The 23,831-nt window shown below is 39.5% G+C and overlaps 1 protein-coding gene across 1 annotated transcript; it reads left to right on the top strand.

The window, feature by feature from the left end:
- The first annotated feature begins 6,227 nt into the window (after positions 1–6,227).
- LOC100376322 (cytochrome P450 2D4-like) lies at positions 6,228–23,489 on the top strand. The gene is made up of 5 exons (XM_085501935.1): positions 6,228–6,354; positions 8,549–9,183; positions 9,791–10,115; positions 11,892–12,026; positions 23,095–23,489. Exons 1-5 carry the CDS (start codon positions 6,228–6,230, stop codon positions 23,487–23,489), a joined length of 1,617 nt encoding a protein of 538 aa, XP_085358061.1.
- Positions 23,490–23,831: the final 342 nt, after the last annotated feature.

Here is a 23,831-nt window from a genome sequence, read left to right as displayed (position 1 = left end):
TGCTGGCATCTCGAACATATCTTAGACGGAATCTGTCTACTAATGTTTTCGGCTCTCCCTTTGTATATCTGGCTAGGAATAACAATTTCTCTGATGTGGGTACACAAGCTGTTTGCACCATGCATTCAAATGACCGGCGCCAGGGTAAAAACATGATTGGGTCCCCTTCGTATACCTCTGGCTCCTGTACAGGTAAACGTTGACGGGCTAGAAGACGAATGTAGTGGTTAGGATCTGGTTGAGTTAGATCGTTAACCTCGGTTGACGGGTTGGTTTGACGGTCTAGGGCTGTCACTTCCATTTTAATTTGCTCAGAATGTGGCTTGATGTGAGTTAGATTGTGTGGAACACCCAAGGTGGGTTCTTGTTCTGAATAATGTGGAGCCTGTGAACCTGCATTGTGTTCAGTATGGTCACGAAAACGTTGTGCATGATCGTTTGCCGACTGTAGTGGTGAAGTGTACATTTGTCGACAGTTGTCTTCTTCTACAGCCCTTTGAAAGGCCTCAGCGGTCGCTAGTGTGATGGCTGCTTTCTTTTCGGCTTCTAAGATTTTCATGTGTGCTATGTGGTCTTTTGTTTCATCTGAGCTATCAAGTTCATACAGGGTGGTCAAACGTTTCCAGGTGTCTTGGTATTGTTGGGTAAGGTGTTCAATTTCTGCTAATGGTGTGTCTGATGATTCTGTTGACACATGCAAGTTTGTTAGAATTCGTTTCAACCTTGTCCACACTGCTGCCATGCTTTTCTCTGCATCAGTAGTAGCATTGATCATAGCCTTCATTGTCATTTTTGTTTGACGTTGAGGGCGCACTTTGTCCTGTGAATTTTCCTCATACTTTTCATCCTCAGATTTCCGTTCAATATCATGTTGTTTATCATCTGTAGGCAAGTTATCTTCCATGGACGCCATGATGAATCTCTGTTAAGCATTAACAACATTAACACTGGGACTAACCTTGCTTGAAGTAGACTAGCTGTACTCCAGTGGTCTTCATATATTCAGGCGAATTTTCACTATTCCGAGGTCCAAGTGCATTAGTACTCGTACTGGTGTCAACCACTTCCCAAATAACTCGTACACAGTTGCGTTAGGGTAACCAGTTTATTCAAGAAAGCGGTGAAAACTATAACAGGTTAAAGAAATCACATTTCAAATGACGTCATCGCTGACTGAACGAACGAGCGTGAACGACTTACGGAAAAATTTATGGAAATTGCGAAAAATACACTTATCAAATTACGACACTCGGAGCTAAGGTGGCCTGATCAACTCATGAGTCAATAAATTCAGAAAAATAACTTACTTCGCTGAGTCTAGTGTTCTTTTAGAAGGACTTTATGTAGCGATCTTCAGTCATACAAAACGCAGTTGGCGTACGCGCATGAGACTCTAGCCCATAATAGTTATAGCAAACTCTGACCTACGCTGAACGTAACGCCCGCGCCTAAAGAGGGCGGTATACTGTTAAAAGTGAAAGGGCGTCCAGCACATTTCTACTTAAGACAGTCATGGCTTTCCATAATTGATTATTAGCAATAAAATGTGACACTACAAATCCCCCATTCATAAGACTTTAGAGCAATTTTGTGCGAGATCATTGTACGACAATGAAAAGCAGAACCAGTTTGGTAGCCGAACATTTGCGCATGTGCAAACTTGTAAACAAATACCTGACAGATCACGTTGTCGGGCAATTCCCTTTTATTCATTGACGCTGCAGGTCGGCATTCCTTCAACGCCGATCTGACGCATATCGCGCAAGGCGTGCCGGGAGTTTGTTCGAAAGTTTGAACGTTTCGAAGTCAATCGTCGATTGGCACGTATTTTGCGGATATATTAATTTCGTTTCAGGGGTCTATTTACTGAAATAATGATAAATGAAACTTAGAAATATTGTAAGGACAAACTGGGCCCAAATTGCGCAAATTTGCAATGAGTTCACGGATGCTAGTGTCTGGTTTGGAAGGAGTTCAAACGTGTGATTTTATCACGTTCAAGGACGTTCTATTTTCGAACAAGTTGAAACAGGAAATTACGCAAGTACCTTCGAACTTCAAACAAACATTTTATTATCGTTATCATTTCTTAATTTCTGTTATTTCCACGATTTAATTAGTTATGACATTAATATTTCACCCACTAAACAATATTTCACTAAAATACGTGATTACAAAGCAACTTAAATTGGAAAAAAATTATCAAGTTCCGTGTATAAACACTAGTGTAAAGAGGCGGCAGAGCGCTATTTTAGCCAAAATCGGCTAGTAAGGCGTCATATGACACAGGTTTGTGCTGGGACAGCGCTTCCGGTGACAACACAACGCCCTTTAAATTATTGTATTTGTATAAGTATTTGTAACGCCGAACGTTTTACAGGTGGTTGCAGCAAACTAATGGAAAATCACTCGGAGTTGGGTATTTATATTTAATTTCTTGAGTCGTACTTTATTAATAATCATTATTAACTTGCAGCAAGCGCATTTGTTAGCCCACAACTGCTGCGCAACATTTTGCTGCGCATTCCCCTGAAAGTTGCACAGGAAGATCCATGGCGGTGTTGAGTGGGCAGTCAAGCGACCCACATTCCCTCAATGCCGAACAACTGTGAGCGACCAAATATAATAAGCCCACTAACAACGCCATGGATCCCTGGTTAGGTCAATAGTAGTGTCACGCTACACGAAGTACAAGCTAAGATTTTAAGCTGATTTAGGCTTATCTAGCATGTTTGTATTTTGGCTAGACCAAGGTAGGGCTAAGGGGCGCCATCAGTCGGTGACTTTTGTTGAGGTAGAAGTCTACTCATAAATTAAAAAACCCAGAATTTATTCATTTTGCAATAAATTGTACTCCAAGGCAATATAAAGACATTTACCTAAAAAAAGTTGGCGGTCACCAGCCCTTTTTTCGAGAACTTGATGGTTGTATTTTAGTGGAAAGTTGCCATTTTGGCACTATGCTTTCACCATAGGTTCCTATGGCAGAGATATTACTGTAAAATGACTAATTTTCACTGGGTTTAAATTTCACTGATTTACCATTTCAGGCATATTTAGTGGGTTTTAAATTCACGATTTCGTCATTTAGATAATGTGTTCTATGCTAAATTTTACATATTCACTGGGTTTTAATTTAGCGCATTTTCCAGTCAGCGAAATAACTCAGTGAATAATTACCCCCTTTACAGCATGCAATATATCAAAATCTAGCCTGGTACCATATCATATATTGTTAATGATGGAATTCTTTTTGTTGTTCTGAATTATTTAAAAAATCTGAGTTTTAAAAAGTGTCAAAAAATGCATTTTTCTTTATCATTGTGTTCTATGGAATTGTTCTAAAAATAGCAGAAATATTTGAACACGTTTCTCAAAAAGCATAACTGTAACACACAAAATAATGCTATTTCATTGTACCATAAGACATTAGCTTCATGATTGTACATAATAAACATTGTCATGCGATTTATGACCAATTTTGTCCAAAATTATGTTCGTTCTAATTTTGAAGCGACATTCAAAGGATTTTGTGAGGCTGATATTCGCGTTGTGTACTTGGAACGAAATGAAAAGCATTTATGAAGCCATTGACGGATTTCATTCACATTTACATGAAGACAATACATAATGTCTTACAGATGCGTGTCAATTTACTTTATGATCGGAGCAAACATTTCTGATACCTAAATGCCTAAATGTGTCCGCAGCAGTTTCTCGGAGATGACTGGGCAGATTTGGATCAAAGTTGGTATGATGATCATACATATTGGGTTGTAGGGGCACGTCATTTTTTTTTTCGTGATTCAAACAAATAGGGCTGACTGGCGGCCATTTTTTTTTCATGGTACCCATGCTGCTTTCTCTTAAATGCAATGAACGTTTCTCTTTAAATTTTGTACAAAGACAGTATACCAAGGGATACATGCACACCAACATTATTTTTGTGGTTCGATTCAATATGGCTGGCCAATGCCCAGTTTTCATGTAAGTGCTAAATCGTAATTTTGACATGTCCGGAGCTGTTTCTCAGAGATGACTAGGCCGATTTGGATCAAAGTTAGTATGGTGATCATACATATTAGGTTATAGGAGCATGTCATATTTTTTTCGTGATTGGAACAAATATGGCTGATTGGTGGCCATTTTGTTTTTCATTGTACCCATGCTACTTTCTCTTGAATGCAATGAACGTTTCTGTTTAAATTTTGTCCAAAGATAGTATACCAATAGATACATCAACATGAACATTATTTTTGTAATTTGATATGACTGCCCAATGTCCAATTCTCGTGTAAAAGCACTAAATCATATTTTTTTACAAATCCATCTCCAATTAATGGTTTCAATCTAATCTCAATGACTTCATCAGCATCAAATTGATATGTCAGATCACAAAATTTTCGACGGAGATTGCGTCATTAACAATGACTTGTTATTATTATTAGTCCCCAAAACAGGAACTTATAATTTGGTCTCTGTGCGTCCGTCTGTGTGTCCGTCCGTCCGGAGTCATATTTCAGAATCCTTTGGACCGTTTCTGTTCATTCTTTGCATGTGCCTAGTACTTTATGTGGGACATATGCACTTGCAGTGGTTTAGCGACTCGATTCAAAATGGCCGACTGGCAGCCATTGTTTTTTGAAAATGTATTTTGGACATTCTTTGTCAGTTTTCATTCAAACTTGGTACATAGATTATACATGTTAGGATACATGTCCATGACAATTTCTTTTGCAATTGGATCAAAGATGGCCGACTGGCAGGCATCTTGTTTTTTAGCTCTGCTGTCGACTTTGTCGAGCGGAGCTTATCATATGAGTGATTGTCCGTAGGTGTCCGTCGTTCGTGTCAATGTTTTACATTTTCGACTTCTTCTTGAAAACTAGAGGCCTGAATGCTTTGATACTTGGTGTATATGTACCTTGGGTAGACCTCTCTCAGATTTGTTCATTTCATGATCATATCTTCAATTCTCTAATTTTGGTGAATATTTTTGTCATTTTTGGTAAAAAGTGATATTTTCAACTTCTTGTTAGAAACCACAAGGCCAATTGCATTGATATTACATATATAGGTACTACATGTGGACCTCTCTCAGATTAGTTCACTTTGTAATGATATCTTTAATTCTCTAATTTTGGTGAATATTTTTGTCATTTTTGGTAAAAAGTGATATTTTCTTCTTGTTAAAAACCACAATCATTTATGGTCAAAAATGATATTTTTGAATTCTTGTTGAAAACAGCAAGTCCCATTGCATTGATACTATGCATATTGTTCATTTTCTAATGATATCTTCTGTTCTTTAATTGAAATGTGCATTGCTAACAGCGGAGCTATTTCAGCCGAGAGGCTGCTTGTTTTTAAATGTGTCTTGGTACATATTTTATATATGTTAGGATACATGTCCATGACAATTTATTTCAAAATCAGATCAAGGATGGCCGATTGACAGCCATTTGACTTTTTAGCCTTACTACTATATTTCCAAGATTTATGTATTTTTCATTTGTGTTTGGCACATACATCATACATGTCACTTTGTTTCATAATCAGATCAAAGATGGCCGAATAACGGCTGTTTTTATTTTTGGCTATATTACTATATCTCTGTCACCCATGTATCATTTTCATTGATATTTAGCATGTCATAAATGGATACATATACATGTCAATTCAATTTGAAATTTGATCAAATATGACCGACTGGCGGCCATCTTGTGTCTTTAAAATGTGATAACTTGGACATGCTTTCACTTGTGATCTATGTTTTTTTTGCTATGTCTTAACGGATGGGTCGTCATGCAACACGTGTTCGAATTTGATGTAAATAAACAATCTGTTGTATACACCACTTTGGACTCAAGTTTCAAGGACACGCTCACGACAACCCCCTCCACTTTAATATGACGAGCACAAAGAGAACTTTCGAACAGGGACTGTGTCATTTTCAATGACTTGTTATTATTGTTATTATTATTATTACTATTATTATTATTTTTCAGATGATGGAATTTGTAAGTGCTGGTCAACTTAATAGTTTCTTGTGCTTGACAGTCTTCACTATATTGCTGCTGTTCCTATGTTATTTTTTTTGTCATGGCAACAGCCTGACACATACTCTCCCAACACCTTCTCTATGGATACTTGCTAAATACATGCGAAAACATGGTATGCATTTTCACAAAATATGCCATGAGCTAGCAGCCGAGTACGGTCCGGTAATGTGTGTACATGTGCTGGGGATAAGTGCGGTGGTTGTTAGTGGTTACGACGCCGTTAAAGAAGCGTTGGTCAACAAAGGAGAGTTCACATCAGATCGACCTCCTGTCAGCGGCGATGGAGGGGAAGGTAAGAAAGCATCGACAATATAGCTCAAAATAATATTATTTATAGAGTTTTCATTTAAATAACCTAATAATAAACCAGTTGACAATCAACCCGACAATTAGCAGTAGCTGTCTGGTTATCTGGGGTACAAAAGTCTAGAATTTATCACTTTCACAATGATTCTTTAATGGTTTTATTGAAATAAAAATAAATTTTAAAAAGTAGCACTGCCTGTAAAATGGTCCGTTTAAAAAAATAGAAAAATGAATAAACGAAAGAAGCACTCACTTGGCGTTTTAAATGGTCCGTTTAAAAAATTAGGAAAATGAATAAACGAAAGAAGCACTCACTTGGCGTTTTAAATGGTCCGTTTAAAAAATTAGGAAAATGAATAAACGAAAGAAGCGCTCACTTGGCCGTTTCCATGTGGGCACTACAGCGAACTGTGACGTCATTCCTGAACCATGCTATGTTTGCGTTTCGGCTTTTCTGAAGCACCGTTAAAACTTAAGGAGTTCCTATTATCTGCCATGATTCTATGTACGTGACTTTACAATATTTTCAACACCGGAAATGATTAATGTTGTATTTGATGTATTGTATTGTATAAAACAATGCTGCTTGAATGTTATCTTGCGTGTTCGACAACTATTTTATCACAAGTACTAGTACTCTCAATAAAGATTGTGACTGAAAGTTCTTTTTGTGGTAATTTGTCACCTCTGTGTTTTCTATTTATTAAGCAACATCTTGATATACAACAAATAAACAAGTGAAAATAAGGAAAATACTGGTTACAAAATTATAAGAGAAACGAGAAAGCGTTGTCGTAGTTTCCACTTTCCTCAGAATACACTTTTTTAATTAACTACACAGCACACGATGGTATCACCTTTCGTCCGAGTTTGCTGTGAACCAAGTTCGTTTGGTATAGGCTCTCTAAGTGGGTTTCTTCTTTTGTCATGGAGTCTGACCAACACAGATCTCAGTTCAGCTTGATATGTACAAACGACTTCAAAATTATCGTGATTATTTATACATCCAAGTCAAATGACATAACATGACATAACACCTGTTGACGATTGGTACATGCAGATAGTTATAGTGATTAGAAGCTTGTCTGGCACCCTGTCAATGTTTCAATTTTATTTTCAATAGTATTTTATTTTGCTTGTAGTTCTGAATATATATTATAACAATGTATATGGTATATCTCTACTTGCTATTCGTAAAAATAATAATACCATAATTGTTTTTGTTTTGTGCACAGCAACACAAATTACTATACCGGTAGTACATGTGTCAAACCAGATTTTAGCACACCATAGATATGAATTGATTCATGTCACACATTGTCATGTACATGACAATTAGTTATTTCTCTAGGGGTCCATTCTTAGGTCGGCCGAATTGCATGGATGTATTTATAAGTAAACAAGAAATAATAATTATAAGGCAATGCAATTGAGTAACTGTAGATGTTCACTACTTCACATAATTATTGTTTGAAAATGACCCAAAGAAGAATAATGAATAAATGATTGTTACATACTGTCCAATTTATATTATCTAATAAAATACTGCACTCCAGTACAGTTGGCAATTCTATACGAACACCATTCTCTGCCTTTCAGACTACCCACTTCAACACTGGTATCTGATTCATCACCAGAACCGTGACTTACATTATCTGTTTAAACAATTCTCTGCGATTGCCTGCACAGTATGTTGGCTCAAACCGGCATGGTTTTATACCAGTTAATACCATACATGTCAAATTCAGTTTTATTTTCATTTTCATATTTGCTAACACTGGATTTTCCCATTGAAACAAGCGCTTTGTGGAAAGCAGATACTCTCCCGGGATACTGTCAGTGTATACGTGTGATAAGGCACTTGTTCAGAAATGACGTCACAGTTTAGCTCTCTACGACCAGTTCACTATTGAGAACAGTGGTTTGCCACCAACTTAATAACCCATTTTCAAACCCATGTTATAAAGCAGTAAAAAATACATATGTCCTATTTTTTGAATTATATTTTATTCAGAGGCATCAGAGAGCATAAACATAACACATAATCCTCGAGTTTGTCCCCCTGAGTATTGTTTGTTGATTTATTTATTAATTAATTAATTAACTTGTTTGCTGTTTGTTTGTTAGTTAGTTGCTTATTATAGTGATTATACATGACATTTTTCAATCTCTTTAAACAGGTTATATTTTCGCTAAATATGGAGAAATGTGGCGACGGCGGAGGAGATTTGCTCTCACTGCTCTGCGACATTTTGGGGTCGGTAGAAGAGTCATTGAGACCCGCATCAATGAAGAGGCATATCACTTGATAACGGTGATCAGAGAGTATGACAATGACAAACCATTGGATTTGCGTCCATTTGTTAACAATGCAGTGTCAAACGTCATATGTTCACTTTGCTTCGGACAGCGTTTTGAGTACGATGATCCAAAATTCCATAAACTTCTTGACTGCATCAATAATTTATTCAGTGCAGGAATTTCCTCTTGGGTACGATTGAAATTTCCTTTTCTCCGTAAGGTGCCTTTCCTCTTCACTGGATTGAAGGAAGACGAGAAGAAACTCAATAAATTTATGAGCGAAATTCGCTTAGAACACGCATCAACGCTTGATCCTAATGACCCCAGAGATATAATTGACACACTCTTAATAAAAGAAAGGAGCGCAGAACAGATTGATGGGAAAGATGTCTTTTCTTCTGTGTTTTCTAAACGTGGTATTATTGAGTTATTCAACGCTGGTACGGACACCACAACAAACACAATAATGTGGATTATATTAAATTTGGTGAAATTTCCTGACCTTCAATTAAAGGTATGTATAACTATGCTGGTGAATAATGACCTTATAAAATTAATGTTGATATGATATTATGGCTTATTGATGTGATAATAATACGTATGTGATCAGCTAATTTCGAATGAACATCTGATACCGGTAGTATTACAGAATCAGTCAGCACCGATTAGAAAAGTGACATCGACTGTTATCGCAAGAAAAATCTATCTGCAAAATAACAAGAGAGCTGAAACGATTACTATGTTTTTGTATCCACTGAAAATTGTTAGAGTTTTAGTGTTTATAGAGTTCCACAACTCAAGTATTCTTATCGAATACATAATTTTACCTACAGTATACAATATACATACTATATCGAAGGCACATTAAGCAAATCTTGTGAAACAAACAAAATCCGAAATTTTCGAGAGACAGATCAAGCATGTGAAGTGGTTATACTAAGTCATTTACGCTAATTGGTAATCGTGCATTGAGCATACAATGTACATGCATTACATCACGGTTACTAAAAATAGTAACCGTGATTACATCTATAAATATTACGTCATTTTCAACATTGCTTAATCTGATATGATCAATTGTAGCACGTGATTTCTTTTAAACACTATAATTCGTTTTTCAGATACAACAAGAGATTGACCAGCACATTGGTCAAGGAAGGACGCCGTTAATGGCCGACAAACCTAATCTTGCTTTCACAAATGCATTCATCGCAGAGACACAGCGTGTTTTCCCCGTCGCCCCTCTAGCTGTACCGCACCAAATCTCTGATGATGTTCGACTGCAAGGGTATATTATACCCAAAGGGACAATGATGCTTGCAAATCTCTGGTCTGCACAAAATGACACAAAATACTGGAAAGATCCCGAACAATTTGACCCATCAAGGTTCTTAAATCCTGAAAAAATGTTTGAGAGAGGGGACAGCTGGATGCCATTTTCTTTAGGTGAGTATGCCAAATAAATATGAAAATAATATATTCATTCATTCATTATCTTTGACTTTTTAGTCTCTGTTCGGAAGAAGTCTGAAAACGGGGTCTATTAATTTCCGTTCCGTTCATCCGTGTTTCTGTTTGGAGCCATTTCTCGGACACCCTTTGACTGGTCTCGTTTAAACTTAGTATACAGACAATGTATGATGATCTACATATGCACACCGATTTTCGTTATGATTTGATTAAATATTTTGTCCCTCAAATTTGATCATGCATATTTGGTTATAGTTGCATGTCACTTTTTTTTCAAGATTCGGTCCAAGATGGTCGTCTGGCGGCCATTTTTTTTCTTCCGTTTTCGTGCTGATTCCTCCATAAGATATGGTCTGATTCAGTTCAAAGTTTGTACTTAAGTACTATACTTCAAGATAACACAACATCATGTTTTGTTTGAGATTTGATCAAATTTTTCGAAATGGCGGCCATTTTGTTTAATATCTTAAAATCAGTCTGTAACTTGTCCGGAACTGTTTCTCGGAGCGGAACAGGGTGATTTCAATCAAACTTTGTATGGTGATCATGTATATACATGTGCACGTCATATTTATTTCAAAATTTGGACCAAAATGGCCAACAGGCGGCCATTTTTTTCTTTTCTTTTTTGTGCCGTTCTTCTGAAAGATATGGCCTGATTCACTTGAAAGTCTGTACATAGGTAGTATACTGCAATGTAACACAACAACATGTTTTGTTTTTCTCTTGATCAAATTTGTCGAAATATCATTCTGTAACATGTCCGGAACTGTTTCTTGGAGCTGAACAGGGCGATATGGCCTGATTCAGTTCAAAGTTTAATAGGGCGTTTTCAATCAAACTTTGTATGATGACCTTGCATATTAGGTTATGTTGCAAGCCATATTTCTGTGATAGGTATTTTTGATGGTTAAAAACCTTTCACTTAGGTAACCGGGATTCGGTCGTTTCCACGCTAGGCTAACAAAAGACACACACAAGCTTCGTTCATGTTCCCAAAACGATTCTCTGCCAAGTCCCTGGTTTTCACCCGAGACAGCATTAAATCCATCTTTATTTCTTGTCACCCCTTAACCAATTACAATCAGTATAAGAGATTCCAAGGCCTTGCCTTCCAACAAACAACCAATCACATGAAAGTTTTACACATCATAATCAATTAATTACTCGTCAAGCTGTCTAGAGAAAACATTTCTATACATTGTCAACGCTAACTAATATTGATGGGGTAATAATCTCGCACTAACATTCCACAAAGATACTACCTTAGTTAAAATCGCAAACAACATTGGTTTAGAATTACAGCTACTGTCTTGTATCTTAAAAAACTGCAGAGTCATAAGATGTTTTTGGTTGATTTCGACCAGCTCGCCATCTGGTCTTGTCATTAACATTTATCAGTATATGTCATGGCAACCACTGTCAAACTGACTGAAATATAAATCATGATATTTCTGTTGGAGATACTTGAACCTGATTGGCTGCGTTTTTCTTTCATGCTATTCTTAAAAGATATAGTCCAATTCAGTTCAAAGTTTCCAGGTAGGTACTATACTGACAGTAACACAATCTATAATCTGTGTTAGTGTTAAAAAACATTGATCTTTCATTTGTACATGTCACTTGTACTGAACATTTACATCGACTATAGCTAATATTTAGCGGAGACTATGCATTATCAATGCTTGTTTTTATATTTTCATCTCTCAAGTATTAATACTATAATATTTTAATTTCATTATGATCCAACAGGCAAAAGAATATGTCTTGGTGAGCAGTTAGCAAAGGTGGAACTCTTTCTTTTGGTAACCAATTTACTGCAACGTTTTACTTTTTCTCACCCACGTGATCAACCTGAACCAGATGTTCGAATGCAAGGTGTTATGGGTATGACATGGAGTACAGTTCCCTTCAAAGTCAAGATTTCCTCACGATCATAATATGAAAGAATGTATGATTATGTGAACAAAGTTTGAAATGGGGATCTATGATTCTGTTGCTGTCCATTCGTCTTGCCTTTGTCACATTTCAAAAACCTCTGGACCGAATCCGGAAATCCCAATATTGGACATATGCACATGCAGTAGTTTATTGATTCGATTTATCAGTTTTTGTTCAAATTTGGTACATATATTATACATATCCAGGACGATTCGTTTCACGATCGGTTCAAAGATGGTTGACAGGTAGCTATCTTGTTTTTTGGAAAGTGTATAGTTACCTGGACATGATTTGTCATTTTAATGTATTTGGTATTTGCCTTATGCATGTTATTATTGTTGTATCTTTGACTTTGCTATGGTTTCTTGTACTTTTATTCATTGACTTAGGGTTAAATAATCACATGTGACATGATCATGACCTTATTAGCTAATCACATTATGCCATGTATGTTGTCATGAGCTGATCACGTGTTACGCGATAAAAAGTGGAACTTCACCGCTAACCTACAACCTGGTAACTGTGTGTCTCCCTCTTTACTCTGATACGTGAATTTTCACGTAATTAAGTTTACATTGTAGCAACGAGCTACAAAAATTATAATTGTTCATAAGAATTTATTTTACAATAAAAATTGCAGACTGAGGGCCATCTAGCTTTTTGGCCATATTACTGTATCTCCAAAACTTATAGACCATATTTTCATTCATATTTGGCACATACATACATGTTGGAATACATGTATATGTCAGTTTGTTTCATAGTAAGAACAGTTTTCATTCAAATTTAGGACATGCATTTTACCTGGTGATATACATTATGTGATTTGATTAACGATGACCGTCTGGTTTGTATACATGTGCATAATCATTTCATGCTCATCAAATTGTACAGTCCTGCCAAGAAAATATTGTTAGAAAGAGTGTCACTTGGTCAACACCAGGACAAATAGCTGAGACACGCTCGATACTGAGACATAGACTTTACTTGAGTTTGAGTTTGTAAATATGAGTTTGTAATTGCAAATTTACAGGTCTGATTTATGTTGATACTAGATTAAATCTATTATTCACTCTCAATTACTGACCATACACTACAAATTCACTCAGAAACACTGATCACATAACCAGTGTTTTTCATATCCAATTTAATTGCATTGTATATTGCATGTAGCAATACATGTCCATAACAATTCAATGTGTGATCAGACAAAAATGGCAGTCTTGCAGCTATCTTGCTTCTTGGCAATTACCTAACATTTATCTTGATTACAACAAGGACTGTGTCATTAACATTAATAATGATTTAATAATAATAATTTAAAGAATTTGGCAAAATGTTTGAATCCTCAAATTTTAGAACAGTATGAATTATTTTGCTGATATTTGATGATTGTGTAGCCAATCATGTACTGTTTAAGTCTCTTCCCAAAATATGCAAGGTCATTCACTGATGTTGTGATTTTAACGTTTTGTCTAATTAATTTTAAGTGAAATTAAAGCTGTTCACAGGATTCAATTCACTACGTTCAATTACCCACCATAGACTCCGGTCAGTCAAAATGACTATTTTGAACTGTAAGCATTAATCAGCGATTCTGCTGGTGATGGAGAGATAGAATCTAGGTCAGGGGAAGCCCCATGACCCCCAAGATTCTCTTTCCTTTACGTCACGAACCACGTGACCGAGGCCATATGGCATCGCCATAGATGGCTGTACATTCACTATTTCTTTTTCTCCACATCTACGGGGATGAAGTTTTAGCGTCTCTGCTGGATCGCCTGCCTTTTTTCCTGTCCGGGTTTCAGCTTGGGTTGTTGCCGCTGCACGGCATTCGACATTGTAGCTGGGAGGATAAGTTTTCCTTGTCATTTTACCGTCGTGTCGTTTTTTCCCCTTTGTGTGTAGTATTTTTCACAACAAAGAAATTAAAACCCGGCGCCACTACGTAACCACTTGTTGGTTTCGCAGCGGCAACTTTTACAACTGTATTTCGTTTTCCCTCATGCATGTCGTCTTTTATTTGCAATGTATTTAGCAATGTATGGATGTAATGACAGCATCACGGCTCACTGCCATTTTCCTTTTTGGTTGACTGTGCAGTATTTATATTCAGAATTTACCAGCATAGGACCCGCGTCCGAGATACTTTGTCGTAGCTGCGTGCGGGGTTCGGGAGGCCCGATGGTGGAGGTACCGATAATTTTCTGGGTCTCCCCCGCTGATTGGAGGGCATCCTTACAGTTTGTTTTTTCAGACGGTGGTTTACCGGCTGCAGCGAGGCTGTGCCCCTGGAGACTTTCCTCCTATCGGACCTGTTGCAGGTTCCTTTGTGGACCCTTCCTTGCACGGCACCGGGTTTGCCTCAGAGTTGAGGGCTTTGGTCGAGGGACTGTTGGGGCAATTGCATCCCTGGTAGGCCGGGTAGATCAGACGCAGACGAAGTGAGCTGTTTCCACTGCGGCCCCTTGGTGGGCAAGCAGGAAGAAACACGAAAGCATGTTTGCATTCAAACACGTCCCCCGTTCCCAGTCGCAGCTCTCCCACTATTTTTGGGTGAGGCCGAGGCTAATTGCACCAGGCCTCCTCTGGAGCCTCGGGCACTGAATGCCAATGTGGTGCTGGCAGCCAAGCTTCCGATCTCAGGGCAGGGCTTTAAGGGCAGGGCACACGTTGACCGCCCCTACTTTCAGCCAGCTAGGGTTCGTCATGCGGTAACGGTACAACGGTAATGAATTTATCCTTGTGTCCGGCACATCTACGTGCAACACCCCCTAGTGTCACCTGGCTCTCTTTGCCGGGCCACTACTGTGCTACGAGACGCGGCCTTAGACGCACGTGTTCTTGCTGACAAGCTGAGTTGAGGGGGTACGTCCCTACCTTAGCGACGCAGACTGGACATCTTCCACCCTCTTTGTTCAAGGACTGGTGGGTACAGTCTCGGAGCTTCAGAGTGCAATGAACCTGAGGGTTCAGATCGAATCCGCTAGCCAGTTGGCCCTGCCAAGGGCAAGCAGAGAGCACCCAAAGCACAGATAACACAACGCCTTAGAGGCGTCGTCCGCTAGCCAGAGTCAGCCAGGAGACAAGCACTCATACCCTTCCATGGGAGGGAAGAGTAGTGGCGCGCCCCTAGGGAGGAAAGAGTCAGGTGGTGGCTCCTCACCCTCCCTGGGCGGACGTCTACGCCAGCAGCGGGGGTGCGTGTTAGCCGCTCACCTCCGCAACCAGGGGTACAGGCATGTGTTCGGCGAGTGGCCAGGTCACAACCTAGTGACTACTTCAGGCCTTGGGGAACTCACCTCACGGGAGAAGAGAGCACCTCCGCTTGCAACTGCCGAACCCATGGCCACATATTCCTGTTGTACACAGATTGTGCCGGTGTAGTCCGGTTTAGAGACAGCGGGTGACCGCTCCCTGGAGTTTTCCAGGTGGTGACATCCTGTTACGGAATACCGCTGAAATCTCCATTTCCCCTGTCAGTGTCCCCCTGTTGGGCACTGCCAGGGGACTCCCACAAGGCGGAAGCAATCAGACAGGAAGTAGCAGTTTGCTGAGAAAAGGCGCCATACACAGGGTACATCAGCCGGAACTAAGTCCAGGCTTCTACCCAAATGTGTTTGTAGTACCAAATCTACAAGTGGCGGGCGTCCAGTTCTGGACCTAGGCAGACTGAATCAGTACGTGCTCCTCGATTGGTTCTACATGGAGACACCATTCAGGGTTCTTCTCTCTATCCACCGTTTCGACTGGCTAGTCCCCACTAGACTTAAGAGGGGCCTACCTGCACATACCGATGCACCCAGCGAGTTGTCATCTCCTTTGAATCGCCCAGCTGGGCCAAGTATTCGAATTTTCGGTGTCCCCCCATTCGGGTTAGGCACAGCGCCCTACGTGTTCACCAGAGTGATGAAACAGGTAGTGCTGCTGCTTCACCAGATGTCGGTACACCTCAATCCGTACCCAGACTACTGGTTACCAACAACCCGGGCAAGGGGTTAATAGCCAAACGCGTCAGGCTAACACAGGATTTACATCACCAGTTGGGCTCGTTAGTAAATCGACAAGTCCCACCTCGACCCAACACGCAGTTGGTGTCCCTGGGCATGGAGTTTTGACACATAGGTAAACTTGGCTTAGCTATTTCAAGCGTGTTGCTTAGCGCTAAGCAGCCTAGCCGAATGCCTAGTCAGCGTTCCCTCAGTGTCCCTCTGAGAACTAATGCGGATCATCGGAATGATGACCTCGGTTCGAAGGGATGTTCCCCAGGCTGCACTACGCAGCCACCCAGTATAAGGCTTGTTATAACGTTGAGCTCTCCTATGGGAACTAGATAGGCGAGTTTTGATTTCGGACCAAGTGAAGGAAGCCCTGCCCTCGGGCAGGGGGGTCCCCTTGGACCCGTTCGCTGCAGGTATGACTCTGGTAACAGATGCCTCCCCCAAGGTTGGGGAGTGCATCTATTGGACGAACAAGCCCAAGGATATGGCTCATGCATTAGTTTCGAGACTACCATATCAACCGGCTCGAACTGAGAGCAGTGTACTTAGCACTACCATGCTTTCTACTCATAGTTCGAGACCACAGAGTCCTGCTCTGCAAGGCAACGCAGCGGTGGTCTCCTTCAAGAAGGAGGGAGGGACGCATACCCCATCGTTGTCAGTCCTAGCGGAGCAAATCCTCCTTTGGTGCCTGGAATACAATGTGGAGCTAACCGCACACCACCTTCCAGGGGTGAGGAACACTGAGTGGCTGATACCCCAGTGGGTAGCCTCCAGACTGTTTGGCTGTGGACAGTCCAAGGTTAGACCGGTTTGCTGCACCCGGAACACCAAGTTCCCGACGTATGTAACACTCCTGCTGACTCCAGGAGCCTGGGCCAGGGTCGCTTTGCTACCCCGCGGCCCAACTTAGTTGTGTACACCTTTCCTCCCTTTCTGCTAGTTCAGCGGGCACCAGAGAAAACTTCGGCAGGTGCACACCTGCATATTATCATTGGTCGCACCCAATTGGCCAAGCAAGGCCTAGTTTCCACTTCTGTCGGAGAGGATAGTCGAAACACCAGCAGTGCTTCCAGACTTACCAGACCTGCCATCCCAACCAGACGGCACACTACCAATGAGCCCAGCAGGTATCATTTACACGCATAGAGGCTCTCAGTAGACCCGCACGCACAAAAGCCTTATCTGAGCGGGCTGCCAACGTCCTGGCCAGGGCGAACAGGGATCCCACCAACGTGGCCTACATTTCTAGGTTGTGAGCATACACTGGTTGGTGTAGCGGAAGGGAGATTGAACCATATCATCCCTCTATTGGCCAGGTAGCATCTGTGGGTTTGTCCTACGCAGCGACCGTTGGCTACAGGTCAGTCTTGTCCCCCACCATTCAAACATACAGGAACAAGACTAGCCGATTGTCCTATTATTAGAAGACTATTTACTGCTTTCCAGACGCTGAGACCCCATACAAGGGAACCGCCCAACTGGGCCTTGTCGGCTGTGTTGTTTGCTCTAAGCAGACTGCCCTTTGAGCCTCTCCGATCAGCACCACTAAATTTTTTGACGTCTTCCTACTGGCCCTCGCCTCAGGTAGGTCGGCCATAACTGGGGGCATTGTCCTTCTCGGATGTACCGCCGTTATGGACAATCAAGTTGTGCAAAAGACACGAATCGGGTTTCTCGCCTAGAACCAAATCCCAGGACATGATCCTCACCCGATCGTCATCCTCCGGATGTCAAATGTTGGCTTCCTCGACACAGAGCTTGCAGAGACACCGAGTACATGAGGTATGTGTGATTGCTAACTCGCTAGTGCTAGTGTCAGGCGCCCCCCTCGAGCACACATGGAGGGCAGGCTTCTGGAGAATGCAGAACGTCTTTATCAGCTACCACCTAAGAGACACCGAATCCATTGAAAAGGGTCTCTCTAGGTTGGGTCCCGTCGTAGCGGGTCAGTCTTGGTTTGCTGACCCAGCCCGAACAACCGCAAGGGTCCTGCGCATAGGCAATAAGTCAGTCTCGGCATTTTATGCGGACAGATTTCTCTACCGTCAGCACTCCCCTGGAAGCTCCCAGGTCTCGCTTTGCAGCCTATGCCCTCATGCAGAACTGTTGCAGTCTTTACTTCGAAAGCTTACTACCCCCCAGATTTGGGTTGGGGTCTAGCTTTCTCGGGCACACCAAACCCTGTCACCGTAGCAGCATTTTGGCTTCTTGCTCCGGGGACAGCACAGGCAAGGTAAGACACCACCCTTTTTTGGTCTTAACTAGGGTGTTGAGTGATTATTTGTAGAGTGTTTCATCCCGGACTGGGAAAAGACCTTTCATCACTTTTCTGTTTGCTCGGAAAACCAGCCACATATCGGCGTCTGACTCTGCCTATAGTTCAAAATCGTCATTTTGACTGACCTGAGTCTATGGTGGGCAATTGAATGTAGTGAATTTAGGCGAGGGTTCTCCGAACCCGCCTATTCACATAGTTCATACCCACCATAGACTCTAGGTCCCCACTCTTTCCGTAGCGTTGGTCTAAGTCCTTGATGCGGAGAGAAAGGAACCATCTACAGCCATCTATGGCACTGCCATATGACCTCGGTCATGTGGTTTGTGACGTAAAGGGAAAGAGAATCTTGGGGTCCTCTGAATCTTCCTCTGACCTAGATTCTATCTCTCTGTCACCGGCAGAATCACTGATTAATGCCTACAGTTCAAAATAGTCATTTTGACTGACCAGAGTCTATGGTGGGTATGAACTATGTGAATAGGCGGGTTCGGAGAACCCTCGCCTAATTTTATGATATTCACATATACATTCAGTGTACATTCAGACCATGTCTATGGGTTAAACATACCTAACAATATAAACTGGCTCAAAAGCTTTTATAAAATAAGTGAACAAAATGAAGTAAAAACGTTTGCAGATCAAATATCTAATATGAAATCACTGGAACATTACAGTTGGGTTAAAAGAAATAAGGAAAAAGAAAACTATATAAATGATCCCCTTGATCATCATGGCATATCACTGTATTTTAAAGTCAGATCTAACTCACTGGATTTAGAGAGTAATAAAATAACATGGGACAAATATAAAGGGAATGGAATGTGCAAGCTATGTAATGACGACAAAGAAGATATTTATAATTTTCTATTTTTATGCAAAGCAACTTATCATTTAAGACACAAATTTTATGGAGATTTCATGTACAAAGTTCAAAACCTTGAAGTAGACCCAACACTTATTAATAACTTTCTTTCTGGAGGAATTAATTTTAAGTTTAATGTACTTTTTAGCGACATATTGTGGAAAGTCAACAATAATTTGGGGAATATTGTATCCAAGGAAGTTAGAGTATTTATTACTCAATTGTATAAGTATAGAAAAGAAAGTTTGAATTTAATGTGATTTTTCTTCTTTCCTTTTTCAAATATGTATGATTTGGTTGTTTTCTTCTCTTTGTTTGTCGCTCCAAAGGCTAATAAAATATTATTATTATTATTATTACTAAGTATGTACATTCATTGCACCAAGTATATACATTCAATGTACCAAGTATGTACATTCAGTGTACCAAGTATGTACATTCAATGTACCAAGTATGTACATTCAGTGCACCAAGTATGTACATTCAGTGCACCAAGTATGTACATTCAGTGCACCAAGTATATACATTCAGTGCATCAAGTATGTACATTCAGTGCACCAAGTATGTACATTCAGTGCACCAAGTATGTACATTCAGTGCACCAAGTATGTACATTCAGTGCACCAAGTATGTACATTCAGTGCACCAAGTATGTACATTCAGTGCACCAAGTATGTACATTCAGTGTACCAAGTATGTACATTCAATGTACCAAGTATGTACATTCAGTGCACCAAGTATGTACATTCAGTGTACCAAGTATATACATTCAGTGCACCAAGTATGTACATTCAGTGCACCAAGTATGTACATTCAGTGTACCAAGTATGTACATTCAATGTACCAAGTATATACATTCAGTGCACCAAGTATGTACATTCAGTGTACCAAGTATATACATTCAGTGCACCAAGTATGTACATTCAGTGCACCAAGTATGTACATTCAGTGTACCAAGTATGTACATTCAATGTACCAAGTATGTACATTCAGTGCACCAAGTATGTACATTCAGTGTACCAAGTATATACATTCAGTGCACCAAGTATATACATTCAGTGCACCAAGTATGTACATTCAGTGCACCAAGTATGTACATTCAATGTACCAAGTATGTGCATACAGTGTATTCATTATGAGCATGTATGATTAATTAATGAGATATGTAGTAATTAATTTTTTCAGTTAAAACGTAATTGTTGTGAAAGTTTTTTTGAGTTAAAGAAAAGTAATTTTAATGTTTTGAAATTCAATCCTAATCTGTATAAGGATTTAACGAAAAAATCTATGTTTTAAAAACCCTTTGGAATTTTCCATTGTTGTATGATTATGTATACATTTTCATCTTATTGGAATCAGTGCCATCTTAAGTTGATGATAGAAAAATGCCTTTGTTTTTACTCTAGTTAAGTGGGTAAGTGGTAAGTGGGTTTCGTATTGGGTAGGTCTCGCGGGGAGTAGAGCTTTATCGCAGTAACTTGTCTTTTCATCATTGTTAAGAATTACAGTTTTATGTTTCTTTAACAACTTGCGCTATTCTGGGAATACCATCCTCAGAAGCTATTAATTTGCCCTTATGATTTGTGATCTTGCTCTGGCAGGAGTTCCAAAATAAGACCCTTGCTCTGATAATGCCCATAGTTTCAAAAACCAAGAAACATTATCATTATGATTTTATTGCAAAGGATAGTTGAATATTGTTTATTAAAATTAATAATCCCCATAACCGTTTTCCAATATAGATGAATTATAGTACGTAACAAATATATAACTCTCATCAATGAAATAAAGAAATATATATTTACATTATTACTAATGCATTGCAATACAACTAATTAAATTGAAAGAAATTGCAATATAAAATATTTTGTCAGTAACACTTCTCAAAGGCGTATTTCACGGTCAGTATTATTTACGAAAATATTTGTTTATAATTTTATAAATTACCTTGGCAATTTCCACCCCAATTAGATATGTGTACATATTTTAATAAATAAAATTGAAAATACACTAACAAAAATGAAATATTAATTATTGGCGATCCGCTCCGCTAGGATTGCTCTTATAATCACTTTTGTTGTTTTGTTGGCGATCCGCTCCACTAGGATTGCCCTTATTGCCGATCCACTCCGCTAGGATTGCCCTTATAATCACTTTTGTCGTTTTTTGTGTGTGTGTCTGTGATTTCCTGTGTTTTTTTCTCTCAAACTTGGCAGCTAGGTCATACCTTCACCCTAGTTATTAGGAAAAATCTGAAAAAAAATGTTGGCTCACCATTGCCATAGCAACAGCCAAAAAACTGATTTTTGGATAGCTTCGCGCCAAATCTATCTCCTCCTACAAATTTAGGATAAAACACTTCTGACACAGCTCATTCTACTCAGCTTGAGTGTGGGCACAAAGTTACTATTTGAATTTTTGATATCTTTTTTTCATTACCGAGAAATTTGACCCCAAAGTTGGGGTAACATTTTACCAGCAATGCCTTTTAACTCCTCTGTGATTTTTTCGACTCAGCTGATTTTGCTCATACTTCACAGGTAGGTCGTATCGTCATCTGACTAATTGGAAAAAAAATCCTGGCCCACCACTGCCATTGCAACATCCAAAAACTGATTTTTGAATACTTTCGCCCCAAATGTATTACCTCCTACCAGTTTTGTAATAGAAGTGTTCAAATGATCATGCTTTTGCGAACTTCGTATACGGGCCCATTCAGTTATAAACTGACGTTAGCTTCACGTTTATGTCACACCATAAAAACAGCCAAAAACATGTTGCTTGTTTTTGAGCGGAGTGGATCAACAACCAGCCTACTGGCTTTTGTGTGTGTGTGTGTCTGTGAGTGTGATTTCCAGTGTTTTCATGTATTATATTAAAAAACTGATTTTTGGATAGCTTCGCGCAAAATGTATCTCCTCCTACAAATGTAGGATAAAACACCTCAGACATAGCTTATTCTACTCAGCTTGAAAGTGGGCACAAAGGTACTATTTGAATTTTTGATATCCTTTTTCATTACCGAGAAATTTGACCCCAAAGTTGGGGTAACTTTTCACCAGCAACGGCTTTTTTCGAGTCCAGGCATAAAATGGAAGCAAAGGGACAAGACATAACACAAGTGGTCTGTCACATGTGTTCACTACTCCGTAATGAATAGCTAGTTGTAAAACTACACACACCGTGTCATCTCCTTCAAAACAGACTTATGCGGAAGAAATAGACATGTTTCCTAGTGTTGCGGAAAAAGTAGCCAAAGATATTTGTACTTGTGTGGATTTACAGTCACCCAAATCGAGAAAGAAGTAGTAGGAAATGATCGTTCAAAAGTACAGTCGCCAACAATACAAACAGATTATGGCTATGATTGCGTCACCATCGATGAGTCTCCCGAGTCGTACACGAAAAACACCAATTACTGGTCGATAACAAGTCAACTTTATTAAATAAGGCAAGAAATATAATGCAGCAAAAAGAGACAAGTTCCCTGGAGACAATTGAAGACATAGAGACAAGTTACGTGAACTTGTCAAACAAAATAGATAAAGTGCAGGACAAAATGGACATAATAGCAAATTTTTAGATGAAATTACTGGTAATTACCAGAAAGAATTTACTGAAGTAATGGGATCAATTGGTAAACTAAATACAGTCGCAATGCAATCTAACAAAGAAATAGCACAAGTTAAGAAAGGCATCATGAAAATAGAAGATACACAGACCAACATCCTTGAAGTTCTGAAAGAAATCAAAACTTCATTAGTACTGATAACACCAAAACCAACAAAAGTCTGTGCATCTACACAAACAACTGAATTTGAGATTCCAGTAAACAATAAATCAAATAATGAAATACAAATTCTGCCTCAGATTGTGTTATACCCAACGTACCAGTTGATAACCATTATGAAGTCTTGGATGAAAATACCTCAGATATGCAAAAATCAACCACCATAGCAACTGAGACATATAGCCATCATACAGCCAACACCAAACCAACACCAAGATCATCAACAAGCTCTGACACCACTAAATCTACAAGTTATGGTAGCCGAGTTGACACCAACTACACAGTACAAACCGATACAAGCCATAGTAAAGGTAGCTACAACACTTTAATCGTGGGAGACTCCACAATCAAACACATAGACTCACACAAGTTCTCAACTGCCAGGAAAACATATGTTAAAACACTACATGGAAAAGGAATAGATGAAGTTACTACTTACATAAAAATTCCAGCTTCAAAGATCCCAAAAATATAATCCTATTGGATCAAATAACATTGATAGTGGAACTTTGTTTTCAACATGTCACCGAAAATACGAAGAAGTCCCTGAAACAACACGCAATGCATACCCAAAGAGCAAAATCTTCATATCTAGCATCTTACCCAGCACCAAATTCAATTCTGCACTACAAGAAATAAGCCTGAATATACCCAATGTCTACTACATAAACAACAAATTCCAGGATGAAAGAAACAAGGTTAAGTCACTTCTGTTTCAGGATAATGTCTATCCAAACTCCAATGGTACAGCAGCATTAGTTGCAAACATCAAACGACATGTGTACAGAGTTATAAACACACAGATCAACAACAACCA

Source organism: Saccoglossus kowalevskii, chromosome 7, assembly GCF_978046115.1.
Source record: "Saccoglossus kowalevskii chromosome 7, keSacKowa6.1, whole genome shotgun sequence".
Classification (NCBI taxonomy): Eukaryota; Metazoa; Hemichordata; class Enteropneusta; family Harrimaniidae; genus Saccoglossus; species Saccoglossus kowalevskii.
The sequence above is the reverse complement of the archived record's forward strand: the minus strand, read 5'-3'. Positions and strand labels throughout refer to the sequence as shown.